General features: G+C 44.2%; 1 protein-coding gene across 7 annotated transcripts in view; it reads right to left on the reverse strand.

Moving 5' to 3' along the window:
• The window catches only part of LOC146809005 (sialic acid-binding Ig-like lectin 13), a 550,981-nt gene that overhangs the window by 56,997 nt on the left and 479,269 nt on the right, over nucleotides 1-14,715 (reverse strand). For all 7 annotated transcript variants that reach the window (XM_085615789.1, XM_085615786.1, XM_085615790.1 and 4 more), the window contains one exon: nucleotides 1,164-1,424. In XM_085615789.1, coding sequence (XP_085471915.1) covers nucleotides 1,164-1,424 — 261 coding nt within the window. The remainder of the gene's footprint in view (nucleotides 1-1,163; nucleotides 1,425-14,715) is intronic.

The raw sequence follows: 14,715 nt of genomic DNA on the forward strand, positions 1-14,715 counted from the left end.
GGCTTCAGTGCCCATGGAATACTGACTCGCACCTTCCTGCCTATGCTCCTCAGTAGCCACAATGAGTGAGTGAAACCAGATGCCAAGAAGCAACTGGCAGAGCTTGCTAGCAAGATGTGTTTCCTTGAAGGGCAGGCAGAGAATGAAGAGGCCCGATCACAAAGAAGTAATATATGCATTGTAGGACTAGCCGAGGGGGCCAAGATGTAGTGACCTACCTCGAAAACTATATCTGGTGCTTAACACCCCTGCCAAACTGTCCCCAATCTTTTCAATCAAGAGAGCCTGTCGAAGGAATCCCACTCCAAGGAGTAATTTTGCCCCCAGTTGTAATCCTACTTCACTACAGAGACTGCAGTGAGGTCCTGCGTGAGGCACATTGGAAATCAAAAACAATTGCCGTTATGTTGTTTCTAGATAAAAAATATTGCCGAACAGCATGACATGCCTTCTTCACAGGTATCAAATGCAAGGTTTGCGAGATGAGCCTCATGTATTTGTTTCTTTGTGGACGCTGTGGAGGTGTGGGGCAGGACAGAATGACGCACTGTTGCTGATAGATACAGATAAGGTCTAGACAAAGTCACTGATGTAGGAGGTCCACCCAGAGGTCCACTGATGCTGCAACTGGTGGTTGGCACCATCGGAACCTCAGATCAATGATGACAGGGGTTCGACCTTGGAAGAAGCACCCCGGAGAAAACTGTGCTCAGGAGTTCTGATGACTCTTCAGTATCCCAAGTCTCTTTCTCTCTGGATTGATGGTTCCCCTGAGGCTGCGCCCCAAACTGCCTATGACTTGCTGTTATGTTTTGTCTACTGAACACTTCAAGTGTTCCCTACTACCATCAGCCACCCCAATCTCCATGTCACAATGCAAGGGCGTCCTTCCCTAGTAAAGGCTCTCTTTGGCTTTCAAGGGCTTCATCAGTATGATCTACAACAGCTCACCCCACTCAATTGGAAGTATACTATTTACATGTAGTTTGTACTGTGGCAATGCACTGTCTGCCTTTTGTATTGTTGTACTGCCATTGTTAGCCTTACTCTCTTGCAGGCTTCTCCAGGGTGCCATGAGGGCAAACCCCAGTCCTGATCACAAGCTATAAATGTTTCCATGTAAGTCATGTCTCGAACGCGCTTCCAGAGGACCAATTACTCACCCAGCACACTGATGAATACGGAAGAGTTTGCCAGGCCATGTTTGTTCTTTGCAATGCACCAGTACTGCCCTTCGTCCTTGCATGTTACGTTTGAGAGCCTCAGTGTTAGATTGTTAATGGCATCTTTTTCTAATTTCGTTTCTCCTCCTTTTATCCAGGTGAGGCTGGCAGGCGGGGAACTGTCCACTGAGCAGTGCATGTTGAGAGTTCGCCCTTCCAATATCATTTGATTTGAGACATTTACTTGTTTTCCAGGCCAATCTACAAGCATAAAGAAAGTGATACATTTTAGACAATTTATTATTTCGAAATTATGTTTACCAAATGATTGCCTCCTTAAGTGATGAAATTAACCAAGAGAATGTTTAGAGATTGTTTCTGTTCAATGTTCTATAATCTAGGTCTTCAACTAAAATATTCATCCCACGAGTGACATCCAGGTAAGCTCGCTATTCGTGAGTCAAATACAGATTCCCTGAGTAGATCTCATCTCAATTCCAGTGGCAGAGGCATGATGAGGATGACCAACCTTAAGAGAAACGTTGACATATTCCAGAGCGAGAAGACATTCCCTTTTGCACCCACAAAATAAAAAAGTTTTTAAACCTAGCACAAAAATATGCAAATTCTCTTTTATAATAGTAACATGTGGTGAATAAGAAATATGACGTAAAGAAAAAGGGGACCTCCTGCTGGTAATACAAGTTCCTGAGGCAGGGAAATATATCAATGTACACGAACCTAAGGCAACTCATGACATATTGGTGCCAATTCCGAACCGGGGAAAAAAATTTGCGTACGACTCGTATCCGTATATTTTCACGTATGAATCGTACAAGTACCGTACAAACTGCGTACGTGAAAAATACATACGAATTGCGACGGGAAAATGGTCCGAGAGGGAGACGTCAATTTTTACGTCCGAATAGCGTCGGGAAAAGTGTCCGATAGGGAGCCGGACATTTTTACGTGCAAATCGTAAAACAGAAGTCCGAGCGTGCAAGTACGATCCGTACCGCCCGTCCGAATGCACAACCGCAGGTAAAAGGCCCCGTACGGAGCGAACGCTGTAGCACACATGTACACGGGTACACTTGTGCCGGGATACGAGTCGTACAACCCCCCTCACCCCGCACATGTCAGCACAGTACCCCATATGTCAGCACCGTACCCCCCCCTCCGCACCGTATCCCAACACCGTAGCACAGCCCCGCACCTGTACGTGCTGTACCCCCACCCCGTGTATGTACATGCCGTACCCCCACCCCGTGTATGTACGCGCCGTACCCCCACCCCGTGTATGTACGCACCGTACCCCAACCCCGTGTATGTACGCGCCGGACCCCCACCCATTGTATGTATGCGCCGTACCCCCACCCCGTGTATGTACACGCCGTACCCCCACCCCGTGTATGTACGCCCCGTACCCCCAGCGCATAGCGCTGGGGGTACGGCACGGCACCAGGGTATGCTTTGCGCCAGAAGGGTAATATGTACATACACGGGGTGGGGGTACGGTGAGTACATACATGTAGATATGCGTGTTATTTTGCAGGATTATGCTTTAGAAAACTGAGTATGTGTATGTAATAATAGAGGGGCATATTAACAAGCCAGGCAATAAAATTATCGCCGCTTTAGCGGCAGAAAACTGCCGCTAAAACGGCGATAATGGGCTTGATAATATGCTCTAAGGAATTCCAATTGAAACCCATGTTAGATGTGAAGGACATCTAACATGGGCTTCAATTGGAATTCCTTAGAGCATATTATCAAGCCCATTATCTCCGTTTTAGCAGCAGTTTTCTGCCGCTAAAGCGGCGATAATTTTATCGCCTGGCTTGTTAATATGCCCCTAAGAGTGGGAGTAAGTGGCGTAATTCTCCCTAGTGTAATTACTCACAGTTACTGCAAAATTACGAGAAAGTACTCGTAATTATGTGTAATTACGTGAGAAGAATACTGCAGAATTTGGCGCAATATTCTTAGTTCAAAATGTGCCCTTTGCACTAAAATAGCACCAAATGCTACAGGATGCAAACAGCAGTAGCCAGCAGCCACCCGCTGTCTCTTAGCTTGTTCCTGTGCTCCTGCAGTAGGATGTTTGCCACAAATTACTCTTAATTACTCATGCTGGCTTAGTCACGTAAATTCAGTAATTTCGCATCATAACAGTAGTGCATAATGACTAACATTACTCCAGTAACTCCGGTATAATTAAAATTTCACTCAGGCATAGTAATAATGTTTGCTAAAGAGAAAAGCAGCACCTAAAACAATACAAATACAAACTGAATATCAGTATGAGAAGAAATGGAAACGTTTTCAGTTGAAGCTTCTACATAGTTGTAACATAATAGGTTGAAAATAATAATAAAATGGTATACTGTCTGTGAAGAGATCAGACTAGTGCAGAAAAGACTATGTAGAAGAGGCTTGGCCAGCTATTAGGAGATGTCATTGGAGGGGGAGTGGCCTCTCTGTGAACTCTGGTCAAAGTGAAAGCTGTCTGTTGAAGAGCCCTGAACAGAGCTCTTCACAGAGAGGCCAGTACCTCACCACATTCATTAGCTATTAATTGGTGAAGCTTGTTCTGAATAAAGTTGTCACCCTGGTCACATCTCTTAACAGAGAGGCTAGTCCCCTGAGGAAATATGAATTTTGTGATCAGTTATGTCCCCTATCGTAGACCCCAACGGCTCCATGTACATGTTATACGTACATGTATGTTCCCTCCTGCTCCAGTTTTGAAGACGCAAATATATGTGCGTCCACCGTCAACATGTCCTCTTTCAGATCCACCATGAATGGGTCAGATATTCCTTTCCTAAGTATGAAAGGCCACCGACTTTATGTGGTTCACTTTCCACATTTTACAGATTCAGGCGAGTAGGCCCGAATTCTGTCATCAAGCCTTTTCCTGCCTTCTGCCTCTGAAAGCTCCAGTCTGAGCCTGCATCTGTGACCATGAACTTTGTCCTACTCCCTGCGCGGCTAACGGTGCCTGATCCAGCCCGTCGCCTGCCAAAAACTGTATTGCACCTTCAAGATTATCTCCTTCGCTCCTCATCCGATGCATTCCTGTCTAGTAGTTTAGGTAAACATTCCTCCAGCTACCGTGCACAGGGCCAGGCCTCGCTGCCCTCATGCAAGTAATTCATAGCCCCGTCACCATGGAATATTCCTACCCCCTCGCATCTAGTGTAGACACTTAGACGCTTGTACACGCACTAACAGTCAGTATAGTCAGTATAGAATAAGATTCTATCCTAAGAGACCTCTCTTTTTGGATAACACAGTTCTTTAAACATAGGATATTAGATATGATTTGGGATTAGGTTGACATAACCCCAGACTTCTGTCTCCACATGTAGAGCTAAATGTCAAGTCCCCTTCACCCTCTAGTTGCACGTCAATCACACGTCATGCGGCTGCGCGCGCATCTCTGCCAACTATTTCTGCTGACATTGCAGGATTCTTCTATGGATCCACCCACTTGTGACATCATGTATGATGACGTTTATTAAATTACGCCCTCTATTAGCTACGTATGCACCTTTTATCAGCTGTTACGCCTCCTGCATCTGTTTCATTGTAATGTATTTTCTATAAAACTGCTTATCTGTCAATAATATATGCCCTTCCTTCCTGAACTTTCGTGGTGATGGAATAGAATGCCTACAATTCGAATTGTATTCCTTTGTATAGGAATAAAGCCTTTTTAAAACCTCTAATACCACGGATTCTGCCTCTCATTTTACTGAGTTGTTCTTAATAGACTTTACCGCATAAAAAAATAGTACCGGTAACGAAATATTTACCACATAAATTGGCGCCCGAACAGGGACACTTTCTCATCTCACGCGCCGGTGGTGCGTTGCAGGCCCGGTCTCCTGCCACAGCTGAACGGACAAAAACGCGTACCTGCAGGATTTCCTGTATCTCCTTCCGGCCAAGCGGGGACGACTGAGGCTGCGATCAACACCCAGACGAGGCGGTGAGAAGTGCGAAGTATCCCGACCAGAGCCTAGCTGAGAGAGCAAGATCCGAGGTATACAGAGACCCGCCAGGTTCCGAAGTTCCGAGTCCAGTCGAGTCGAGTCCAGTCCGGTCCAGTTTCAGTTCCGTTCCGAGGCCTTCCATTCCGAGCTACCCGGTGAGTACCATTACCGGGGAGGCATTTTACGTGCACATAGTCTGTGCCGGTCAAGACGGGTTTGGGTACACAAATCCGGTCTGCACTGTTTTAGCAGTGTATCTGTACTGTTTAGCAGTATATATAGTATGTTTTGCATATAAATAAGTATTATCTAGTGTCAGTATAATGTCAGTAACTAGTTTTCTATTAGTTATCATTGTTCGTAAAACTGTTAAGTGTTAAATGTTTTGAAATACGTTCTATATACTGTGGTGTGAATGACTGTTCATTATTGTGTTTTTTTGTATAAAGTGTGTTCTAGTAATAAGGTCTAAAAATGCCGCTCTTTTCGAAACTAAGACAGATCAAAACTAGAAAAGGGGTACTCGAAGAAGCTGTTCCCATCCCACCGAGGGACACTCCAGGGTACTTTATGTATCATAAGCATGGCCTAGATGCCGTATTATTTCTTGATTTATGGGTGGACTACACCAAAGAATTACCAGAGAGTCAGAGATGGCCCGCAGTGGGGACCTGGGATGCAGATTGCATCATGAGAGTAGAAGAAGAATTATGGAAAAGGAAAGCCAGACAGTCACAGAAAGATGCCATTGAATTATGGCGTAAAGAATCATATAGACGTACAGAAAAAGCACTCAGACAGGAAGATAAGGGTAAGGAGAATTCAAATAAAGTCCGAGAAAATCTGTTAATTGAGGAAGGTACCCGAGTAAAATCAGAACAAATAGATAGACAAAGAAACGCCCTTATGAATGGTATGTATCCACTTCTGGCCGAAGGGTTACCTAAGGCTACTCCGGAAATACCAAAAGACTTGCCACCCCCATTGTTTCCGATAAAAGCACATCCCAAGGGGCATCCCAGAACCGCAGAAGATGTTTTCCTTTCCTCTTATTTAGATGACGCAGCTCCCGAGTATGCTAATACCGCACCACATAGACCGCTTACCGATGATGCTCATCGCCAAGATCCTCCGTCTGTACCTCCGCAACAACAAGCTCCGATACACATTCCGACAAACGCATCTGTTTCTACAGCTTTTCCCGCAACGACGGTTGCTGTCTCACCTTCAACAAATCCTTTCACGTCCAGCACCCCAGACGGTGCTACAGGAGGTACGACAGACATTTTTTCTACGCCACCCAGAGGAAATAAATTTTCCCTTAGAGAATTAGCACACCAACGTACGCCCAAACTAGCAACTCCCGACATGCTTAAGGAAATTCTAGTAGATTGTAGATATGATCCTGTGCCCGGTAAACGGGACGAAATGCTGCTGTCATCACTACGTATTAGACGAGCTGCAATATATTTAACGAAGCTACCAGGAATGGCTACCCATTTAGAAAATATATATCACTTTGTCCAGTCAGGACGAGGTCCTGAAAGTATTAGCAGAGCCATGGAGTACCAGAAAGCGGAGGTACAGGGACAACTGTTACGTTTCCTCATAAACTGTATAATCAGAAATCAAGACCGGCCTGGGGTAAATCCGGAAGAAATGCAAAAACTTGTCACTTGGGGCCAGAATATATCAGAAGGGAGACATGATAAACAGTTATGTATAGTAGCTATGTACCGAAAGATCCGCAAAGAAGTAGAACGAATACACGAAGAAAGATTAGAGGTAGACGCCGCTGACCTAAACAGAGAGGAGGAGGAGCAAGAATCAGAGCAAGTAGACACGATAGCTTATGTAGGTAAAGGAAGACCCCATAATAATACCAGAGGTTTTAACGACCCAATACGTCCAATACGTCCAGAATATAATAGACATCTTCCAAACCCTATGCTAAATACAAAATCCCCTGAACACTTATTCCAAGCCGCTGATAAATTACTCCGAGATCGAAGGGGGTACCACGTGCTCGATTCCATGGACGAACAAGAATTAGCCAGGTCAGCAGTACAATGGGCTGACAGTCCCGGCGAATACAATGACGATGTACTTGCACACACGTTTCTGAATCTAGACCCATATGAACAGCGTTTAGCTAGTATATACATGATTCAACACCTCCTTATATTATATAAAAGCCAACACTCCGATCCAGGACCCTTACCTGACATATTGACAGAACTACTCACGAATATATGGAGAGGGTCAGGTACTGATTTGATTAAGGAAATTCTAGAATCCCGAAACCAATATTTAAACTTCGTATGCCCAGAACACGCTCCAGTTCCCATCATGGGAAGAAAAATGTATCACATAGATAGACAGAACCCGTTACGCGAAGTACACCCAATTAGAGGTGCCGGTGATAACTTTACACGCGTGTTTGTGTACACGCCTATAACTAAACTGGAATTATTAGAAATGAAGAAAGTAGTACCCAGCCATGACAAGGACCCAGCAGGATTCCACCGTGAGATAAAAGACATGTTACTCATGGGAGAGTATACCTACCCCGACATTATGAAAATATTAAAAGTCCTATTACCCGCCGGTGTTTACGAAAAACTCAAAGAAAAGGAATGGGAGGTGGGAGACCAAAAGATAGATTGGACAGCATTAGAAAACGAAGAAAAGGCCCGAGCTGCAGGAGCAGGGCTTGGGGAAAAGACTACAGCACTAGCAGGATTACTAATACAGGTACTGCCACGTTTATTAACTACGAAAAAGGAAGACTGGGGTGCAATCTCAGCCTGTAAACAAAAACCAGATGAAGACACTAGTGATTTCTATTCCCGATTTGAAAAATGTTTTAGTATAAATAGTGGCATAAAAGCCAGTAGTGAGTCATATCCACATCTGTTTGTGACAAAATTAGTTGAAAATTCTCTGCTACCAGTCAAGAATAGAGTATTGAAGTTCGAAAGTACCTGGCAAGGTAATACCCCATCACAGATGTTACAGATGTTACAATATCACCACAATAGAATTAGAGAAGAACAAGAACACGAACAAAGACGTATGAAAGATACAAAAATGAAAATGCTTGTTGCACAGTCAGTTCCAGCCGATAGTCATCAAAAGGGTGATTCCACAGGTCCTGCGAAAGGGACATGCAACTATTGTAAACAACCAGGTCATTATATACACGATTGTCCAGTCCTGAAACATAATATAGCCACAGGTAGAACACATGAGAGACCACGTCCACCCAGACAGGATCAGAATCAACGACAAACGCCTCAGCAGGCACAACATAGGTTAGCTCCGCAACAACTAGCTCCGCAACAGGCAGTTCCACAACAGATCGTAGCACCACCACAAGCGCAGCCTATTGCTGCAACTCAAGCAACAACACAACAAATGTATCAGTATGCACAAACAGATTATCCCGATTATCAGCGATACTCATGAGATAGCCTAGAGAGGGAAGTTGGCTTACCCCTTATAGAGGTTCCTGTAGACCAAGAGGGACCTTATGTACATAGTGAACTATTAGGGGAAGACAGAAAGTTTTTACTTGATACAGGGGCAAGCAGAACAACTATAAGAAGCAGTGAAGTTCCAGGGGCACCCCTCTCAGGCTCACAAAATATTTCCCTTGGATTCTCAGGAAAACCGATAATAAATGACGTAACACAACCTCTTCCACTTACAGTCGGTCCATTGACACGTACTACAGATTTATTGCTTACTAAATCATGTCCAGAAAACTTGTTAGGCATAAAAACATTGAAAGCTCTAGGAGCCATAATATGTTGTTCTCCGGAAGGAGTACGACTATTTTTACGTGACTTTAAAGGTCACTACGTATCTAGAGACATGGATCACCGACTGCAGAATTTACCTACACATTTATGGGCACAAGGCCCCACTGATGTTGGTTGCATGAACATTACACCATATCGAGTCACACTAAAGACAGGAGTGGTACTACCACGAATGCGACAATACAAGTTACCTCCAGATGCTGTAGTGGCTTTACTGCAAATCATTGACGAGCTTATTGCCCAAGGAGTGGTTGTGGAAACTGACTCCAATGTATGTAATTCCCCGATAATTCCGATCCTTAAAAGAACGGATCCAAAAGCACCACCAGTATATCGATTAGTTATTGATCTGCGCGAATTAAATAAATGTATTGTACCACAATACCCTGTGGTCCCAGATATCTCTTCATTACTCACAGCTATTGACTCAGAAGCAACGTTCTTCACTGTAATTGATCTCAAGAATGCTTTCTTTAGTGTCCCAATAGATCTGGAAAGTCAATATTTGTTCGGTTTTAGTTTAAATGGACGAAGCTTAAAATTCACACGCGCACCTCAAGGATTTACAGAAAGCCCCAGCATCTATAGCCAAGCACTGAAACGAGAACTTGACAGTATCCACATGCCAGTTAACACTGCCTTGTTGCAATATGTCGATGATCTGCTGATCACCGCCCGAAGCAAACATGAATGTGAAACAGCGTCACTGACGGTTTTGAAATTTCTGGCTGACAAGGGGCACAAGGTGTCCCCTTCCAAGCTGCAATTCTGTGTCCAGCGAGTTGTTTATCTTGGGCACTCGCTGTCCAAGGAGGGAAGGCAGCTTACATCCGACCGCATCCAGTTAATTGCTAACATGCCAGCACCCAAGACACAAAAGGAGGTGCGGGCTTTTATAGGCCTCACTTCATACTGTAGGCAGTGGATCCCTCAATATGCATTTCTAGCAAAACCACTCATCCAGTTGACAACACAGGAGGCAGCCACATCGACTGTCCTCCCTTGGACTCCAGAACATACACACGCTTTTGAAAGCTTAAAGAAAGCTTTATGCCAAGCACCTGTCCTAGCAACACCATGTTACAGTAAACAGTTTACACTCTTCATTACAGAACGCGAAGGTACTGCTTTGTCAGTACTCACTCAGGAACAAGCAGGATCACACAAACCATGTGCTTATTTCTCTAGTACATTAGATCCAGTAGCTCAGGCACTTCCAGCGTGCCTGAAATCAGTGGCAGCAACAGCTTTAGCAATCAGACAAAGCGATGCCATAGTGTTAGGACATCAATTGACAGTACAAGTACCACACGCAGTAGAGGTTCTCTTGAACCGCACACAAACACAACACTTGACTATAGCAAGACTCACCGGTTATGAATTAACATTGTTTCAGCCACATATAGAAATCAGACGTTGTAATACGTTAAATCCTGCCACACTGTTACCAGTAGGCGGAACAGATCCATTGGCACATGATTGTGTCGAAGTCATTACTATCACGACGAAACCCAGACAAGACTTGACAGATATCCCTTTGTCAGATCCAGACTTGACATTGTATGTAGATGGGTCATGTATGAGAACAAGTACAGGAGAGTTAGTGGCCGCTTACGCAGTCACAACAGACACTGAAGTCATTGAAACAAATTGTATTAACACTTTGTCAGCTCAAGCAGCAGAGCTCACCGCTCTGACACAAGCCTGTATTCAAGCCACAAATAAAAAAGTCAACATATACACAGATTCACGTTATGCATTCGGAGTCGTCCATGACTTCGGCGTACTGTGGCGAGAGAGAGGTTATTTAACTTCTCACGGTGCCCACATCCAACACGGACCCCTCATTCAAGCCCAATTAGACGCGATTCATCTACCTACTGCAATATCGATTATAAAATGCAAAGCCCACACAAAAGTTACCGATATCATTTCTCAGGGTAATGACCTAGCTGACAGAACAGCTAAACAGACTGCTCAGAATCAGACTCACACAACTGACATGACAAAGACAATAGTTCCGACACCAACACATTGCATGACAGTTAAGGATCCCGCCCTTGATGTAATTGACATACAGACACATGCTACACCAGAAGAAATAAAGAAATGGACTGAATTAGGAGGGATCCAAACAGATCAAGGATGGATGACGAAGGAAAAATCCATATGGTTTCTTCCCGACTCAATGGTCCAAGTCATCATTAACACAATACATAGTCCAGCGCACCTAGGAGAAAAAGCTATGCTAGACAGCATTCAACACATTTGGTTCAACAAACATTTACGAGCCGCAGCTAAACAAAAAGTTCGTACCTGTATGATATGTTGTCAGTTTAATCCAGGTAAAAGCATCCCCGTAGAACAGGGTGGATTCCAAACTCCCGATCATGCTTTTGAAGTCCTCCAGATGGATTATATCCAGATGGAACGATGTCGAGGATTCAAATATGTTCTCGTAGTTGTCTGTGCTCTTTCCCGTTGGACAGAAGCATACCCGGTTTCAGATTACACTGCCCCGACTACTGCCAAACAGTTAGTTCGAGAATTCTTCCCACGGTACGGTTTACCACGTGTTGTCTACTCAGATAACGGCCAGCCGTTCTCATCCGAACTAATGAAACACGTTTCCCTTCTATTAGGCTATCAATGGAAATTTCACTGTGTCCGACATCCCGAGGCAGCAGGTCTCGTGGAACGTCATAATCAAACTCTGAAAATTAGATTGTCCAAAATATGTAGAGAAAAAGGAGTTGATTGGATAGTAGCCTTACCAGTTGCGCTCTTTTACATGAGAATGGTAGCACATTCTCGAACAGGGCTATCCCCGTATGAGGTGATCTTCGGTAGACCACCAAATATGTGGGGGACGCCTATACCTCGTAAAATCACTGATGTTGACTGTAATATGCTGACAGATTACCTGGCTTCCTTGATGTCTGCACTACAATCTTGTCGTTCACAGGTGTCCGCAGCTTTTCCCGACAATACTGAGGTGAAACCCCATGACGTGGTTCCTGGTGACCTGGTGCTGGTCAGGAATTTTGACCGGAAGACCCAACTGGATCCTAGGTGGAAGTCACCGAAGTTGGTTCTACTCACCACAAGGACTGCTGTGAAAATCGAGGGAAGGAAAGGGTGGTTGCACTCAAGTCATATCAAGAAATTTTATGGACTACCATCCAGCGTAGATACTCAACCCTGTATTCCCTCACAGACAGACTCAAAGCTCCCCTTGGTTGAGCAATCGAACTCAGAAATTTATAAACTAAAATTGAGGTCTAGTAAGTCAGACAATTTGATTGTTTAAGTCCTCTCCAAGGTGAATCGGTTGAATTTGTCTCTGACATGTATCCTCTAGACCGGAATAGAGAAAGAAATCATCAGATGCTGCTCAAGAAGCATGCGTATTGTAAATCATTTCGTAGTCACTGCACAGTAACATTATTAATTTTGTTTTTTCTAAGTCTTCTGATCATCATTGTCAGCATCCTATTGCACATGTATTACCCTATTCCTAAGCGTGCTTATAATATAACTGCAGAACATTCTTTTAGTGAATTACCTCCACATGAATTGTCTTATAGATTTGCGCTGCGCAACAACACATTCATTAGTATGTTACATCATTCCCATCAAACCAGCAATGCCACAAATTGTTGGATATGTGGCCGACTCCCTCCCTATCAGAACTATAAGGGAGTTTTGCCCCTCTTTCCCTATCCGTTCACACACAATGGCTCCTGTGGAGCATGGTTTAGTTTGATTAATTCCCTAGATTCAAATTCCGCAGTTTATCAAGACAGCTGGGTATGGGGAAACCTGAACTTAGTTTTGATTAAAGTCTGCTACCCTAACAAGGAGGGACTTCCCAAAAGAACAGGAACTGATCTAGAAAATGAAGTATATGGATTAGGTAATTTTACACTTAACCTTATGATCCTGAACGTTGAATCTGAAGCTACACCAATCTTGCCCGCCATGTCAGTATTCCCAGTAAAGGGGGAATTATGTATAAGAAAGAATGGCTCCATACACATGGGCCATAGTAAATGCACCACTGTAATAAAATTCAGTGATCAAGGCAAGTCTACATTTAGAGCTTCTCGTCATTCCTACTTTATATGTGGCCAGACCGCATATATACGTCTACCTTTGGATTGGGATGGTACCTGTTACATAGCATTCCTTCTGCCACCTGTTTTCCTAGCCCCTCCTGATTATCATAGAAATACCCATTTAGTACACAATAGACAGCAGAGAGATCTCCCAATTGTCGATTACACTGAAACGGCATGGGAAAAATACACAGATTTCAATAAAGGTTTCTTTCCCTATATAGGTACAGTCACTAATAGTAAGCTGATACGTAGATTAACCAGAACCCTTGAAGCAGTAGTGAACGAAACTATTTCCGCCTTAGGCAACTTAACAGAAGAGCAGTCTGCTATGCGGATTGTTGTGCTTCAAAATCGTCTTGTCCTTGACGTCATCCTGGCCGATAGGGGCGGAGCTTGTAGGGTCATCGGATCAAGTTGTTGCATTTTCATACCAGAAAATTCGCCGTCAGTATATAAAGCCATAACCCGCCTTCATAAGATTGTAAGCCAGATACACCAGAGTCCAGGCACCTGGACTTGGTCCGGTTGGTTCTGGGGCGTGTTGTCAGCCTGGGGATGGAGAATGCTCTCCTTCCTAGGTATTGGCTTTCTCATACTATTCAGTTGTTGCTTATGTCTACAATGTGGGCCAGCGATTTGTGGTCTGTGTGCCACCTCGTGTATCCCACATCCAAGTTTTCGTTCAAGATCCCGGAAGAAGAAAGAAGAACAAATGATGCTATATGAACAGATCGATGGATTGATGAAGATCGATATCTCCTAAGGGTCCGAAGGGGACAAGGAGGGAATGAGGAAATATGAATTTTGTGATCAGTTATGTCCCCTATCGTAGACCCCAACGGCTCCATGTACATGTTATACGTACATGTATGTTCCCTCCTGCTCCAGTTTTGAAGACGCAAATATATGTGCGTCCACCGTCAACATGTCCTCTTTCAGATCCACCATGAATGGGTCAGATATTCCTTTCCTAAGTATGAAAGGCCACCGACTTTATGTGGTTCACTTTCCACATTTTACAGATTCAGGCGAGTAGGCCCGAATTCTGTCATCAAGCCTTTTCCTGCCTTCTGCCTCTGAAAGCTCCAGTCTGAGCCTGCATCTGTGACCATGAACTTTGTCCTACTCCCTGCGCGGCTAACGGTGCCTGATCCAGCCCGTCGCCTGCCAAAAACTGTATTGCACCTTCAAGATTATCTCCTTCGCTCCTCATCCGATGCATTCCTGTCTAGTAGTTTAGGTAAACATTCCTCCAGCTACCGTGCACAGGGCCAGGCCTCGCTGCCCTCATGCAAGTAATTCATAGCCCCGTCACCATGGAATATTCCTACCCCCTCGCATCTAGTGTAGACACTTAGACGCTTGTACACGCACTAACAGTCAGTATAGTCAGTATAGAATAAGATTCTATCCTAAGAGACCTCTCTTTTTGGATAACACAGTTCTTTAAACATAGGATATTAGATATGATTTGGGATTAGGTTGACATAACCCCAGACTTCTGTCTCCACATGTAGAGCTAAATGTCAAGTCCCCTTCACCCTCTAGTTGCACGTCAATCACACGTCATGCGGCTGCGCGCGCATCTCTGCCAACTATTTCTGCT

Source organism: Triturus cristatus, chromosome 7 (assembly GCF_964204655.1).
Source record: "Triturus cristatus chromosome 7, aTriCri1.1, whole genome shotgun sequence".
NCBI lineage: Eukaryota > Metazoa > Chordata > Amphibia > Caudata > Salamandridae > Triturus > Triturus cristatus.